This window comes from Leucopleurus acutus, assembly GCF_964270905.1.
Source record: "Leucopleurus acutus genome assembly, chromosome: 11".
NCBI classification, from domain to species: domain Eukaryota; kingdom Metazoa; phylum Chordata; class Mammalia; order Artiodactyla; family Delphinidae; genus Leucopleurus; species Leucopleurus acutus.
In genome coordinates, this window is record NC_139152.1 from 1,492,615 (window position 1) to 1,507,540 (window position 14,926).

At 45.5% G+C, this 14,926-nt stretch overlaps 1 protein-coding gene across 1 annotated transcript in view; it reads right to left on the bottom strand.

Annotated features, from left to right (window-relative positions):
• Positions 1-14,926, bottom strand: part of CECR2 (CECR2 histone acetyl-lysine reader) — a gene marked incomplete at both ends in the record, with an annotated part of 166,599 nt that overhangs the window by 35,553 nt on the left and 116,120 nt on the right. The window contains 2 exon segments of the mRNA XM_082849508.1: positions 3,573-3,726; positions 13,112-13,192. Coding sequence (XP_082705634.1) covers positions 3,573-3,726; positions 13,112-13,192 — 235 coding nt within the window.

Genomic DNA, 14,926 nt, shown 5'->3' on the forward strand with positions numbered 1-14,926 from the left:
TTTAAACCACCTAGTTGTGGTAATTTGTTATGGAAGCCCCAGGAAACTAACACAAAATCCAATCCCATTTCCTCCTGAACCCTACTGCTGCTCCTGAGAAGTCTGCTGTCTCTGTTACAGAACATTCTCTTTTCCCGACTGGAAATGGGCCATGTGTTCCATGATTCGGTCCCTTGGGTCTGTATTCTATCCAGTTTATATCTCATCTCTCAACCATTCATATCTAATATTTCCTCTGCCCCATCACTTGATCCTTCCATTTTACAACAGTGGACAGACACACCCTGCAGCTCTGGTCTGTGACCCGTGAGTCAATTATCAAGCAGTTTCCCCACTCTCTGCCGGCTTTATATTCCGCCACAGGGAGCACTAGAGGGGACAGGAGATGGCGGGGAGTGGGGGGGGATGGATTTCTCCCCCCCCCCCGGGTGCTCTTAAACAGCCCACCAGCTTGTCCCTCCTTAGGAAGACGTCCATCACTGGGAAGGCACAGCTGGCAGTTCCAGAACCGGGCTGGCGCCTGCCCTGAGACTAACGTCCAGCTTGCGAGCCCCTCCTCACCTGCGGGTCTGATGACCCCAACCCTTCTCTTTATTCCCCCTGCCTCACACCCTTTCAGCTTTTGTATTTCTCTAACTTGCATTAAAACAAAGACCCACGTGAAATTCTCCACTGAAGCATCTCTGTGACCGCACACTGAACGATGGACCAGAGGCGACTTCTCCCGCCACGTCATCCCCTTTATCTCCGTGATGCATTCTGCACAAGCCCCACGCAGCTCTTCCAGTGTGGTTCTCTCCTCAGGTCTAACTAAGCTTTAGAGCCCAGTTATCAAGTTATTATTCCAATTACCATATTTACATTTCTAGAAGTTCCTTCAATATTTGTTTCCTTTGAATCTGCCTGTACTTTCCTCAAGGTTATTTCTTCCTGATGTTTCCAATTTCTTCTTTTTTATACCTGATAATGCTAAATATTTTTCTATTTTGTCTGCTGCCACCTACTAACCGCTGCTCACAGTGGTGCCTCCTCATGTCTATTCCTCTTCAGCACGGGTTTATCCATGGTCATCCTTCCCGGGGCAGAGATTCCCTAGACGGACCACTCCACACCCACAATTCGATCTGACAGTCTGTTTCACTTACTGCTGTTTTTAATCCCCCTAAAAGCAGCTTCTGATAATTTTCCTTACTTGGTTAAGATTTCAAAAATGTTCTTAAAAAGGGTATTTACACAATATCAGACAAAGTATTATACTGAATAACAAATAGAATCTCCACATAATTGAGGCAAGAAGAATTTTTAGGTTTCGCATCAACCACACTGAGAACAAGGAAGTCTCAATGTCCCCTTCCATATGGGCTCATTTCACTTAGCATGAGTATCTGTCAGACTCCAGTCTTGTAACATCCTTTTTATACAAAGACAATCCTAATAAATAGCAGTATATTTATTTGGACTTTTCCTTTTCTTTTTGCTTTTTAAAAATTTTAGTGAGAAATATAAAAATGTACCTTTATAACCACTTTAAGTATATGATTCAGTAGCATTAGGTACATTCACAGTGTTGTACAACCATTACCGTCATCTACCTCCAAAACAAAACAAAACGACACCAAACTCGCAGATAAAGAGAACACAAAGAAGGGGGGCCGGGGTGGGCGAAATGGGTGACGGTGTCAAGAGGTGCAAACTACCAGTGACAAAACAAGTCAGTCCCGGGGATGTGATGTACACTGTGGTGACCACAGTCCATAACACTGTACTGTGTATGTGAAAGCTACTCTCATTACAAGAAATCAAATTCTTAACTTATTGTGGCGACCATTTTGCAATGTACATAAATGTCGAATTGTGTTTACTCCTGAAAATAAGGGAATGGTGTATGCCAATCATACTTCAACTTAGAAAAAAGTCAAATGACAATGGTACCTAATAAGAACTCCATTGAAAATTACAGAACTCTATTGAAAAATATAAAGAAATAAAAGCATAGTTACTATTTTGAGGAATTTAAATCTAGCACTGGAAATAAATTACGCAAAATCTCAACGTATGATATACCACCAAATGTGGCCCAGGCTACATTAGTAGATTAAATGCACTAAGCATTCTAGAATGAAGAAATGATCAAGGTCAGAATAGGGTTAGCCTATTAAGAATCAGAAGGCAGGGCTTCCCTGGTGGCGCAGTGGTTAAGAATCCACCTGCTAATGCAGGGGACACGGGTTCGAGCCCTGGTCCAGGAAGATCCCACATGCCGCAGAGCAACTAAGCCCGTGCACCACAACTACTGAGCCTGCGCTCTAGAGCCCACGAGCCACAACTACTGAGCCCACGTGCCACAACTACTGAAGCCCGCGCACCTAGACCCCATGTTCCTCAACAAGAGAAGCCACCAAAATGAGAAGCCCAGGCATCGCAACGAAGAGTAGCCCCTGTTCACCTCAACTAGAGAAAGCCCGCGCGCAGCAACGAAGACGCAACATAGCCAAAAATAAATTAATTAATTAATTTAAAAAAAAAGAAAAAATCAGAAGGCAATACCCTAGGAATGAGAGGGGAAATCACATGATAAGGCCAGAATCCTTTAAATTTTACAGCCAAAAAGTGTTTAAAGTTTGCATGTTAACACTGCATTAAAAAGCCAAATCTGGGACTTTCCCAGTGGTCCAGTGGTTAGGACTTGGCGCTTCCACTGCCAGGGCCCAGGTTTTATCCCAGGTCAGCGAACTAAGATCCTACAAGCCATGCAGTGTGGCTGGGGGAAAGAAAAACAAAAAAAGCCAAATCCGTGTTATGCTATTTTATTTAAACTTTAAAAAAGTTCAATAGGACTTCCCTGGTGGCGCAGTGGTTAAGAACCCGCCTGCCAATGCAGGGGACACGGGTGCAAGCCCTGGACCAGGAAGATCCCACATGCCTTGGAGCAACTAAGCCCGTGTGCCACAACTTCTGAGCCCACATGCCGCAACTACTGAAGCCCACGCACCCAGAGACTGTGCTCCACAACAAGAGAAGCCACCGCAATGAGAAGCCCGTGCACCGCAACAAAGAGTAGCCCCCGCTCACCACAACTAGAGAAAGCCCGCGCGCAGCAACGAAGACCCAATGTAGCCAAACATATATAAATAAATAAATTTTAAAAATAAATAAAAAGTTCAATACATTTACTTAAAATACTGGTCTGTATTTAACAAAGCCAAAATGCTCTGCTATCCAGTGATTTATCAAGTTCAGCTTATAAACACCACTGCATCTAACATGTGTGCTTTAAGTACAAAGGTTAGAAACCCCGCACGCCCACGCACACCGGGGCAGAGCGAGGCTTTTCTTAAGTACATCTCCTCTGTGTGTAAGGTTACTTCTGCGAGAGTCACCTTTTTTCAATTGCACACGGGGATGCAGCGGAGCCGAGAGTGAAGGCGGGGACGGAAGGACCCCAGGACGGCAAGGGCGAGGGCACTGCCGGGCCGGCCCCGAGCCAGCGAGACGGCAGGGCTCCAGGGACACGCGCCCCCCCCCCCCCCGCGACAGCCCTGCTGCCGGAGCCCTGGGCAGAGCCCTCCTACCTTCCACAGCCTTGACCCTTTCCTCCAGCTCCCGTTTCCTCTCCTCCTTCAGCAGCTGCTCCTGCTCCTTCTTCTGCACCGCCAGGAGGATCTGGCGCTCCTCCTCCTCCGCCCTGCGCTTCTGTTTCTCTATCCTGCCGAGCACAGGGGTCTCCTGCGAGGGGCCAAGAAGTTCAGTCAACACACAGTAAAGCAAGACCACGCCTCTGAGTAAAGACTCCACGTTCTCTATTCAGCACATAGTGCCAGACAGCCGGGTGACTTACACCCCAGCTACAAGTTCATCTTCTCATCTGTACAATCAATGAACGGATGCAGACACACACTCACATTAAGACACACAGTGGGGATCAGAACAGGTAAAGGCTTGGCCCCGATGACGGATCTAATTTGTAGTCTTTGGGAGATAATCTGGAGAGCAGACCGGAGCAGAGAGGCAACATCACTCTTAGATTTAATCTTTGATAAAAGTGGTATCTTAAAAAGCACCTTCGGGCTTCCCTGGTGGCACAGTGGTTTAGAGTCCGCCTGCCGATGCAGGGGACACGGGTTCGTGTCCCGGTCCGGGAGGATCCCACATGCGGCGGAGCGGCTGGGCACGGCTGGGCCCGTGAGCCATGGCCGCTGAGCCTGCGCGTCCGGAGCCTGTGCTCCGCAACGAGAGAGGCCACCACAGTGAGAGGCCCGCTTACCGGGGCTGGGGGGCGGGTGGGGGGGAAGCACCTTCATCTAAATAACTAAGAGAAGGATGAGCTAGCACAATTTCAATAATGTGCACGCCTTCGAAACTCCCAACTTTTGCACTTTTCTTTACTAATCAAACAGTAAATAAAATGGAGGGTTCGGTGGGAAGGGCCACCGTTTTGCCTTAAGATACAGAAAAGAGATGAAGGTGACGGCACACAAATGCACTGCTTCCCTCAGACTGGAGAGCTTTCCCCTCGTTTTTCAACCCAAACAGCATTAATACATAATGATTTCAGGTGGTTAGTGCGAATGCGATTGCCTAAGAAATTTAAGGAAAGAAGAGGAAAACAGGACCATTACCATCATAATTTCTGAAAGTTTTACTCTGGGTATTTCCAACACAGCTAGTTCTGAGCCATTCTGTAGCCCAGAAAATGCAAACGAGGACTGAAATCGTTATTTTCAATTTCTTCCCTTGACTTCTGTGCTGATGTGTAAGGTAGAACTTTTTCTTTTTTTAAATTGTTATTGAAGAGGTAATAATTGTTGCCTGCAACAGAGAACACCTGTAAGTTGCACAGACACAGAAAAATGAATCAGGTGTCTACGAAGGGAAAATGCCAGTTCCCCTTACAGAAAAGATAATGCTGATTATCCCACGTTAGGCAAAACTAAATCAGGAATATGACTTTTTCTTAACAGATGTTTTCAGTAGGAAGAAGACCTAATAAGAATCTTCTATGCTAGATATCTGTATTCTGTGGAAATTACACAAGTGGTCTTAACGTTGGGGGAAAAAAAATGACAGCCAACTGCCATCTATACAAAGTCATAATTAAACACTGAAACCACTCTCGTTGAAATTTTCTACTATTTTTTTTATGGTCCTTAAAACTTGTTTCGATTGTCATTTGACTCATAATTAGGAAAGCAGTCTTCCCTAGATAGTAGACCTTTTGAAAGTCAAAGGTTTTACTGTTCAAATTCTGAGCCTGACTTTAAAATTTAACGGTGGCTACTTGACAAGGTAAAAATATGAACTAAGAGAAGAGAGATGAAAATGAAAACAATGTTAACCATTATTACTGCACACGTGACACTGTACTCAGCCACCCAAATAGAATTAAACAAAGTTCCCTAAAATCTTTCTCCTATAACCAGAGTGGGCAGGGTACACGAGCTAGATGTCCTTCGTGACACTGGGCTGTCGCTGGCATTGCACACAGACAAGCCTCCTAAGGCTGGGGAAGCACCTTCCGGCGCTCTGCCCCCAGCTCCACAGGTCCCTAATTCTTCCAACTTTGGGGCAACATCTTTACCTAGTTGAGAAGTTACAGTGGAGCTACTGTTAACAAAGCAAAGCAAACCAGAAGAACGCGGCTTTACTCTTTTCAGCTGTACAGGGACTCCAAGCAGACGCCCCTAAGATGAACTGATAGGGTGGCAGAAAGGCAGGGCATAGAGGAACACAAGCCTCGCCAAACGAATTATTTCATTCAAAGAAAAGGGCACTGCTTTCTACGCATCAGACCCAATGAAAAAGCAGAAAAAAACAAGCACATATAATAACCACTAGTTATTTACTGCATACAATGATGACAGCAATGTGTGTGTCCTGCCCCTGCCTAACAAAGGACAACATGAGGAATGCTCTCCCTTCAGCCAGAACAGAGACATACCAGAGAGGATCTGCACCTTAGTGAGGACCGAGGACACGCAGCCCCAGGGCTGCTCACCAGAGTCACCTGGTCAACACACAAGAGAGGCACTCACGCGTGAAGACAATGGAAGGAGGGGAAAAGGGAAAAATAGGTAATTACGCACATCCTAAGAATATCTACACAATTTTTTCAACAAATACAACGACGTACTATTCTTAATATGGGAAGATGTCTTACAAAGCAGTTAACAGTAGCCCCCACCAAGAAAATGAAACATGAATACAAAATTCACAGAAGTAGGTAAAACACATCCATGATCATAAGGAAACGCAAAAGAGCCTTTTCACTTACAAAACTGTACAGGATGAAACACGTAACACGTCTGCTAAGACATGGTAACAGGGACTCCCGCAGTGAGCTGGGGACACAGATCTTCTGGAGGACAAGATGGACACATGTACCAGGAACCCTGAGCAGAGTAATCGCGCTGCTGTGACTTTATCTTAAAAGTAAGACAGCGAGGCAAAATATTTCTGAGTACGTTAAAGTCGACATTATTTAAAACAGTGAAAAACTGTAAATATCCTAAATGTTTACAAATAGGTCAAATTACATAATCACGATGCAATCATTAAAACTTGTTTTTTCTGAGGACTATTTAATGAAATATGAAAAGGCACCTTGATGTTAAATGAAAAACACATGTCACAAGACAACAGTCAGTGTGATCCCAGGTTTGTAATAAATGCATAGAGAAAGGGCCTGAAGCAAACACATGAAACTGTAAGTAGGGAAACTGTTACCACGTCTCCTGCACTTTTTACGGGAGTTTCCTGTAAGAGCGTGTAAATTCTTTCGGACACAGAACAGCCCCTTCCCAAATAAGCTGGGGAAATCACCTAGTATTACCTGCTCTAAAACGACCGAATTTTTATTAACTTCTTACCCCCACTACCATGTGATCCCTATTAAAAGTCTAAAATTCAAAGGTTAAAGTACCAAAAGGTTACTATCACGTACAGATTTTATGGTGAGGTATTAAAATTGATTTTAAATAGCTTAAAATATTTCGATAACAATGCAGCAGGAATTTTTTTAATTAATTTTTTTATTGGAGTATAGTTGGTTTACAATGCTGTATTAGTTTCTACCGTACAGCAAAGTGAATCAGCCATACACATGTCCACTCTCTTCTAGACTCCATTCCCATATAGATCATTACAGAGCACCAAATAGAGTTCCCTGTGCTATACAGTAGGTTCTTATTAGTTATCTTTTATATATTGAAGCAGGAATTTTAAAACTTAGAAAATTATAAATGCCAAGGACTGCTGCTAAATCAGAGATTCTGCATCATTCAGAAATACATGTAAAGATACTGGAGTGAAATTCACAGGAAATGAACAACTTTAAGGTGCATAACCTTAAAGGGGCATTCAGTATATTCACAACGTGTGCGACCACCATCTGTGTTAAGTCACAGAACATTTCACCACCTGAAAGAAAGCTCCGCACCCAATAAGCAGTCTCTCTGCATCCCCCACTCCCCAGGCCCTGGAGACCACCAAGCTATTCTTTCTATGGATTTACTTATTTTGGACATTTCACATAAATGGGATCGTACAATTTGTTGTCTAGTTAGTTCTTTTTTAAATACATTAATATTTATACTAAGCACATAAGATATAACAATTGAATAACTTGAATTTACAGCATCTTAAAAAAGCAAACTGTTATAACAACAGCTAACAATCCTGTGAAAAAATGGGCAGAGGATCTGAACACTTTTCCAAGGAGGACATACAGATGGCCAACAGACACATGAAAAGATGCTCAACATCATTAATCATCAGAGAAATGCAAATTAAAACCTCACACCTGGTAGAATGGCAATGATGGCCATCATCAAAATGACAGGAGATGGTAAGTGTTGGTGAGGGTGTGGAGAAAAGGGAACACTTGTGCACAGTTGGTGGGAATGTAAATTGGTGCGGCCACTATGGAAAAGAGTATGGAGGTTCCTCAAGAAATAAAAAACAGAATTATCATATGACCCAGTAATTCCACTCCTGCGTATCTTTCCAAAGAAAGTAAAAGCACTAAGTTGAAAATGTATATGGACTTCTTTGTTCATTGCAGCATTATTCACAACAGCCAAGACAGGGACACAACCTAAGTGTCCACGGATGAAGAAGAGGTGGTGTATATACAGTGGAATATTACTCAGTCACAAAAAGAAGGAAATGCTGCCATTTGTGACAACATGGGTGACTTGAGGGCATTCTGTTAAGTGAAATAAGTCAGAGACAGACAAATACTGTATGACCTCACCTGTATGTGGAATCTAAAAAACTGAACTCACACCAAAAGGATTAAAGACCCAAATGTAAGACCAGACACTATAAAACTCTTAGAGGAAAACATAGGAAAAACACTCTTTGACATAAACCACAGCAAGATCTTTTTTGACCCACCTCCTAGAGTAATGGAAATAAAAACAAAAATAAACAAATGGGACTTAAAAGCTTTTGCACAGCAAAGTAAACCACAAAGAAGACAAAAAGACAACCCTCAGAATGGGAGAAAATATTTGCAAATGAAACAACGGACAAAGGATTAATCTCCAAAATATACAAACAGCTCATGGAGCTCAATATCAAAAAAACAAACAATCCAATTAAAAAATGGGCGGAAGATCTAAATATACATTTCTCCAAGGACGACAGATGGCCAAAAGGCACATGAAAAGATGCACAACATCACTAATTATTAGAGAAATGTAAATCAAAACTACAATGAGGTATCTCCTCACTCTGGGTCAGAATTGCCATTATCAAAATATCTAGAAACAGTAAATGCTGGAAAGGGTGTGGTGAAAAGGGAACCCTCCTGCACTGTTGGTGGGAATGTAAGTTGATAACAACCACTATGGAAAACAGTATGGAGGTTCCTTAAAAAACTAAAAACAGAACTACCATATAACCCAGCAATCCCACTACTGGACATATACCCTGAGAAAACCATAATTCAAAAACAGTCATAGGGCTTCCCTGGTGGCGCAGTGGTTGAGAGTCCGCCTGCCGATGCAGGGGACACGGGTTCGTGCCCCGGTCCGGGAGGATCCCACATGCCACGGAGCGGCTAGGCCCGTGAGCCATGGCTGCTGAGCCTGTGCATCCGGAGCCTGTGCTCCACAACGGGAGAGGCCACAACAGTGAGAGGCCCGCGTACCACAAAACAAAAACAAACAAAAACAGTCAGGTACCACAATGTTCATTACAGCTCTATTTACAACAGCCAGGACATGGAAGCAACCTAAATGTCCATCGACAGATGAATGGATAAAGAAGATGGGGCACAAATATACAATGGAATATTACTCAGCCATAGAAAGAAACAAAATCAAGTTATTTGTAGTGAGGTGGATGGACCTAGAGTCTGTCATACAGAGTGAGGTAAGTCAGAAAGAGAAAAACAAATACTGTATGCTAACATATATATATGGAATCTAAAAAAAAAAAAAAAATGGTACTGATGAACCTAGTTGCAGGGCAGGAATAAAGAGGTAGACATAGAGAATGGACGTGAGGACATGGGGTGGGAGGGGGAAGCTGGGGCAAAGTAAGAGTAGCATCGACATATATGCACTACCAAATGTAAAACAGTTAGCTAGTAGGAAGCAGCAGCACAGCACAGGGAGATCAGCTTGGTGCTTTGCAATGACCTAGAGAGGTGGGTTAAGGAGGGTGGGAGGGAGGGGATATGGGGACATATGTATGCATATGGCTGATTCACTTTGGTGTACAACAGAAACTAGCACAGTATTGTGAAGCAATTATACTCCAATAAAGATCTATTCAAAAAAACGAAGGTGGTCAAAAGGTACAAACTTCCAGTTATAAACAGGTGACCGTAGTTAATAATTCTGTTCTGTGTATGCAAAAGCTAGTAAGACAGTAGATTTTAAAGGTTCTCATCATAAGAACAAATCTGTAACTGTGTGAGGTGATACATGCTAACTAGACCTATTGGTGATCATTTTGCAGTGTGTACAAATATCAGATCATTATGTTGTACACCTAAAACTAATGTTATAAGTCAATTACATCTTTAAAAAAAAAAAAAAAGTCTGTGATTTGGAGAACTCGACAACAACAAAACTCAAAGCCCGCGGAGCGCCTAGGAGCAAGAAGGAAGGTCCAGAATCCGTGCTGCAACGTCCTGACCGCCCCCGCACGCAGTGGCCCTTCTCCGGGGTTTCAATCCCTGCCTGGTCTCCAAATGCGTTCTCCAGACTGCCCCCACCCTGGGGTGCCTGCTGGCATAAAAACACCTCTGCTTAGTGAGATACCTCTTTGCCTCACAATTTCTCATGCCCCTTTCTCCTGCATCATAACGTGTTATAATTCCAGCAGTTCCCATCTGATGTGAATTCTGAACAATTATCATTTTATATAAATTGCATCACACACATTTGGGAAAAAATATGTACGTGGTGCACCAAGAGTCTGTTTTAAATTTCCGTGCTACTTTTCAGCAGTGGATGGGACTTATGACCTGAAGACACCTGTGGCAGTTCAATAGTTTAAACTCCAGTAGTTTAAAGAACAAGTACATAGAGTCGCGTCAACAAAAACCAAACAAAAAACTAGCAGTTAAAAAAAAAATCTTACACTGTTTTGCATTGCAACTTTTTTTCTTTAGAAGGGGTCAGCTGCAGACGGGGCAGGGCTGTGTTTAATGCTGTGCAGAGAAGAGGCCTGTGGGACCAGGACAGGGTTTCAATGAGAAGCTAATTAGAAACAGCACTTTGAAATCCTCTCAACAATTACAAATAGAATCTGGCTGAAGCTGAGACCAGGACTCCCCGTCCATGCCCCCCACCCATCCCCAGCACACATGGGACCCGAGCTCCCTGGCAATGGCATGTCCAGAGTCTCCTGACAAAAACAGTCCAGGAAGTCAGGGAGACAGTGTCCCTTCACTGGTATTTCCCCAGGAGTCATAATTAAAAGACTTTCTGAGGCACTAAGATTGGACTCCTGGGTGATCAGAAACCCTGCCTATAAGCCATTAAAGACCTGAAGATTTTCTGCTGTTTAAACAAAAGCACAAAACTCATGCCACACTGAAGGCTTTCTCCAGGATGTTCAGCACTGTAACTGACAGCACGAATCTCTTCAATACCACGGTTACTTGTATCTAAGACCAAAGAGCAGAATAAACAAACAAACAATGCTGCAAATAACCTAAAACTTTAGTGTCTGAAGCCAGGCTTTTGCTGGCAGCAGTGAAGAACCTGCCTATCTGTATTCAGATTACTCTGCAACCAGATGTAAACTATGGCATTTAGGACTCAGCCCAGGGCAGTGAGCAGAAAATGGGAAGACTTTCAAGGAGGTGGTTAACTGTCCAGATACAAAGGCAGCGAGAGCCCGTCAAGGGGAATGAGGCAGAAAACCAGTTGAGAACTACGGCTGGACAGCCTGACTGAGGCCACCTCCAACCAGGGCCTCGAGGGAAGAAGGGACTGGGGAGACCTGCAAATCAGGCAGAACAGGACTGCCTCAGTTTACCTCCTGGTACAGACATACTTATGAGCTGAAGAAAAAAGACACAGAGGATAAGTCCAAATATACTGGAAATACAGAGATTTATAAATGAGCTTCTCCCCTTTCGGGGATCAAGGTAGGATGTACTCGGTTAATGGCCAAGTCCCTGAACACACAATCTTGCAGTCACATCAACGACCGCGAGGCCACAGAGGGTCCACACTGTCACAAGCCAGCCAGACATGGCCTCCAGGGGAAACGTGCTCTGACCACTAACTGCTTGAACAGCCAATGGGATGGATGCTAAAAGGAAACAAGGCATTAAAAAGTGGAGCGAGTCTGGGAACTGGGCAGCAGGGGAGGCGGGGGGTGCCCCCTCAGTCCTGCCCGCGCCCCCCTCCCCCATCCAACCACTGTCATCAAACATCCCCCCTCCCCTGCAGTCCAGGTCCCTCGGGCCTCATTCCGCCCCCATCTGCCCACTTTACATTTCAGTAAATACAAACAGCAGTTTCGTCCCTTCCTACAACTGTAATGCTGAACAATGTCACAGAAGTTCCCAAACAGAGGTGGCTCCCGGGGACTGCTCCCCCCGAAGCATCTCTTCACCAAACACTGTCTCAACTCTTACCCTGCCCCTCCCAGTTCGCGTCCCCCTCCAGGACATGCGAGCGCCCCTACCGCACAGGGAGCACCGGAAGCCCATGGACTGCTCCAACTAAGGAAACGGGGCCTGAAATGCCGAGAGCTCTCCTCCCTGCTGCTTCCTCTGCACTGTGTCACTATTCCTTTGTTTTCTTTCATGGCCAGACTTCTCAAGAGGTCAAACACCACTCTGGCCGATAACTCCTCTTTTACTCACTTGCAACCCGACCTTCATTCCTACCATCCTCTGGTGAAATGCCCCCCAGAGGCCACCCTCCCCCTAGGCCCGCGCTCCCTGCAGGGGCCCGACAGCTACTTGCTCGCCGTGCAGTTGTTCCTGATGGGGTCTGACCCCAGATGTGTCTTCCTGAAACAAAGACCGAACGACACAGCCTCCGACCACTGCCTCCCATGGACAAACAAGCAGGGGACGGCCAGGGGACTCCAAAGTCTGACTGCTCCAGCCCAACCGCCACTCTGAGTCACAACGTATCTTACACGCCAGCCACGACCCAGCACACACGCTCTCCGACTGCACTGCACACGACCCTGCCTCTGCACTTCTGCTTGCCTTGACCCTCCGCCCGCACTGCCACCATCAAAACCTCAGCCACCCTGCAGGGCTCAGACGACACAGTTCTGCTGCTCCAACTCGCAGCCCCAGTTCCTTCCATCTTTGCCTCTTGCGTTCCTATTACATGTGTGTCTGTTAAGAAACGCATCAATCTCCTCGGTATTACAGTAAATAACGATGTGAGTATCATCCCCGGAGATTAGGAGAGCCCAACAGTCAACTTACGTCTTATTTTTACAACTCCTTCTCTTTCTAGAAATGCATCTTATGTAAAAGAATACTCCATAAAGGCTTGAGGTTTTAAAAATGAAATCAAGGTAAATAAAGAACTTGGGATAGAAGGAGTACACGAAATAAAACGGGACAATCTTTTCTGAACATGTAAACCCTTCTCTCTGCTCCCTCTCACACACTCACCTATTGCTCAGTGGACTTGATGGACAGGTGGTCAGACCTCCGCCCAGGCTGTAATCCTGTCCGTGCCCTCTGTGGACGCTTTCCCTACAGTTACAAGTGAGGAAGAGCGAGGACAAGATGGGTGAGGGTATCCTCAGCTGCTGCTGTTGCTGCCACTGCCACCAGTCGAGAGAGGCCTGGAAGGGCCAGGGGAGGCTCCACCTAAACAAGGGCATGAGGCACCCCAGGCCAGTCAGCAAAAATGACAACTCAGCTCTGCAAGGCCCCACGCAGCTGATTCACTTAAAAACGTTCAAAAAAGCTCAGAGGTACCACGTGTCAAACTCCCTGAATGGTGTTAACACTTTTAACAAGTTTTGTCTCATATTACCAAGGAAAAGCCAGTTTCATCACCTCCAGCTGCTGGGAGCGGCTCTCAAGGCGGATTCCGAGCAGCAGGAGGGCAGCTCTCCTCTAGAGGCGGTTCTGTGGCCGGTGAGGCTGTAACAGGTAGGAGGACGAGAGACGACAGGCTCAGCCAGGAGGGATCGCAGAGCTTCCTGGGGGTGTTAGACCCCCAGATGATGTCAGAGGCTTGGCAGCGGCCGTTACACGGAACTTCAAAGGCCAACGTCAGTTTTGGAATTTCTGTGGACTGAGCCCCAAAGCCTCGCCATCATAACCTCGTATTAGGAAATGGTAAGCAAGGGCTGTGCAGGTGAGGTGAGCGTGCTCTGCGGCGTCACATCAGCATCATGTACGTGTGGTCTGGTACCACTTAACTGGAAAACTTGAGACCTGTGGCATCAACGAGCTAAAGCCACAAAGGAGGGAAAAAGCTCAGTGGCGCTAATGCCACTAAGTGGTGGTTTATGCAACCCAAACGAACCACAGAACGGCAGGAGATCTGCTGAGATGGGGGATCTAGAAAGCTTTTCCATTATGAGAATGACCAGCTTCAGTAGAGATTAAACCCCAACCGTCAAAGGGGGGCATGACCCCCTTTACCCCAAAAGCTACTGCAGCAGCTCCTCAAATGTGCCTATGAGCGACTCCTTCGGAAGTTCAGGCCCAGGGGAGGAGCCCTCGGGCCACGAGCTCTCTCAGGGGACCAACAGCAAAGGGGCCAGGGGGCCACCTCCACCTCTGCCGAGTGAGGCAGGTGCTGGGGCCAGACAGCGCGGTGGTTTCCCTGTCCTCACAACCATCTTCTATGTGACTTATCAACTTATCTGTTAAAGACCTGATATGTATAACACACCTAACTATCACTGTTTGTAACCTTAGCTAAAATGCTTTCACTAGTCTACACCCCCTTGGCTTTAATCTCGCCATAAAAGTTTAACTTTCATGTGGTCAAAGCGGTCTTCTGGTTCTTTAATTATTTCAAAGTTTACAGGACTATCATACCTCCATGAGTTATCCCATCAGCTTTGCCTCTCTGCAGACTTGCAATTATTTTGGTAAGAAACGTGGATTTAGTTTTCTATCAAAATTCCTCGCCAGTTACAAGCCGCCAGAAACAATGGAGGGACCAAGTGTCAATCCATCGCTAAGTACTAGGCCAGGTACTGGACAATGGTCCTTCCCACGGAAACTGGGAAGTTACAGCACTTCATATTTTACTAATAAGAAAATCGAAATTCAGAGCTATCAGGAAGCTCATCCAAACGGGCAGCTGGAAGAGGGCGGGCGCCACACCTACGGGGGCTCCTAGAGGAAAGCTCACGACGCGCAGCCCCCCAGACCCTGCGGCTCTGCGCTTGTCATGCTGCACTGTAACCTGTAACGGTGTCTATTCTGTTTTACTGGCATGTGATTTCCATTTCACATTCAAAT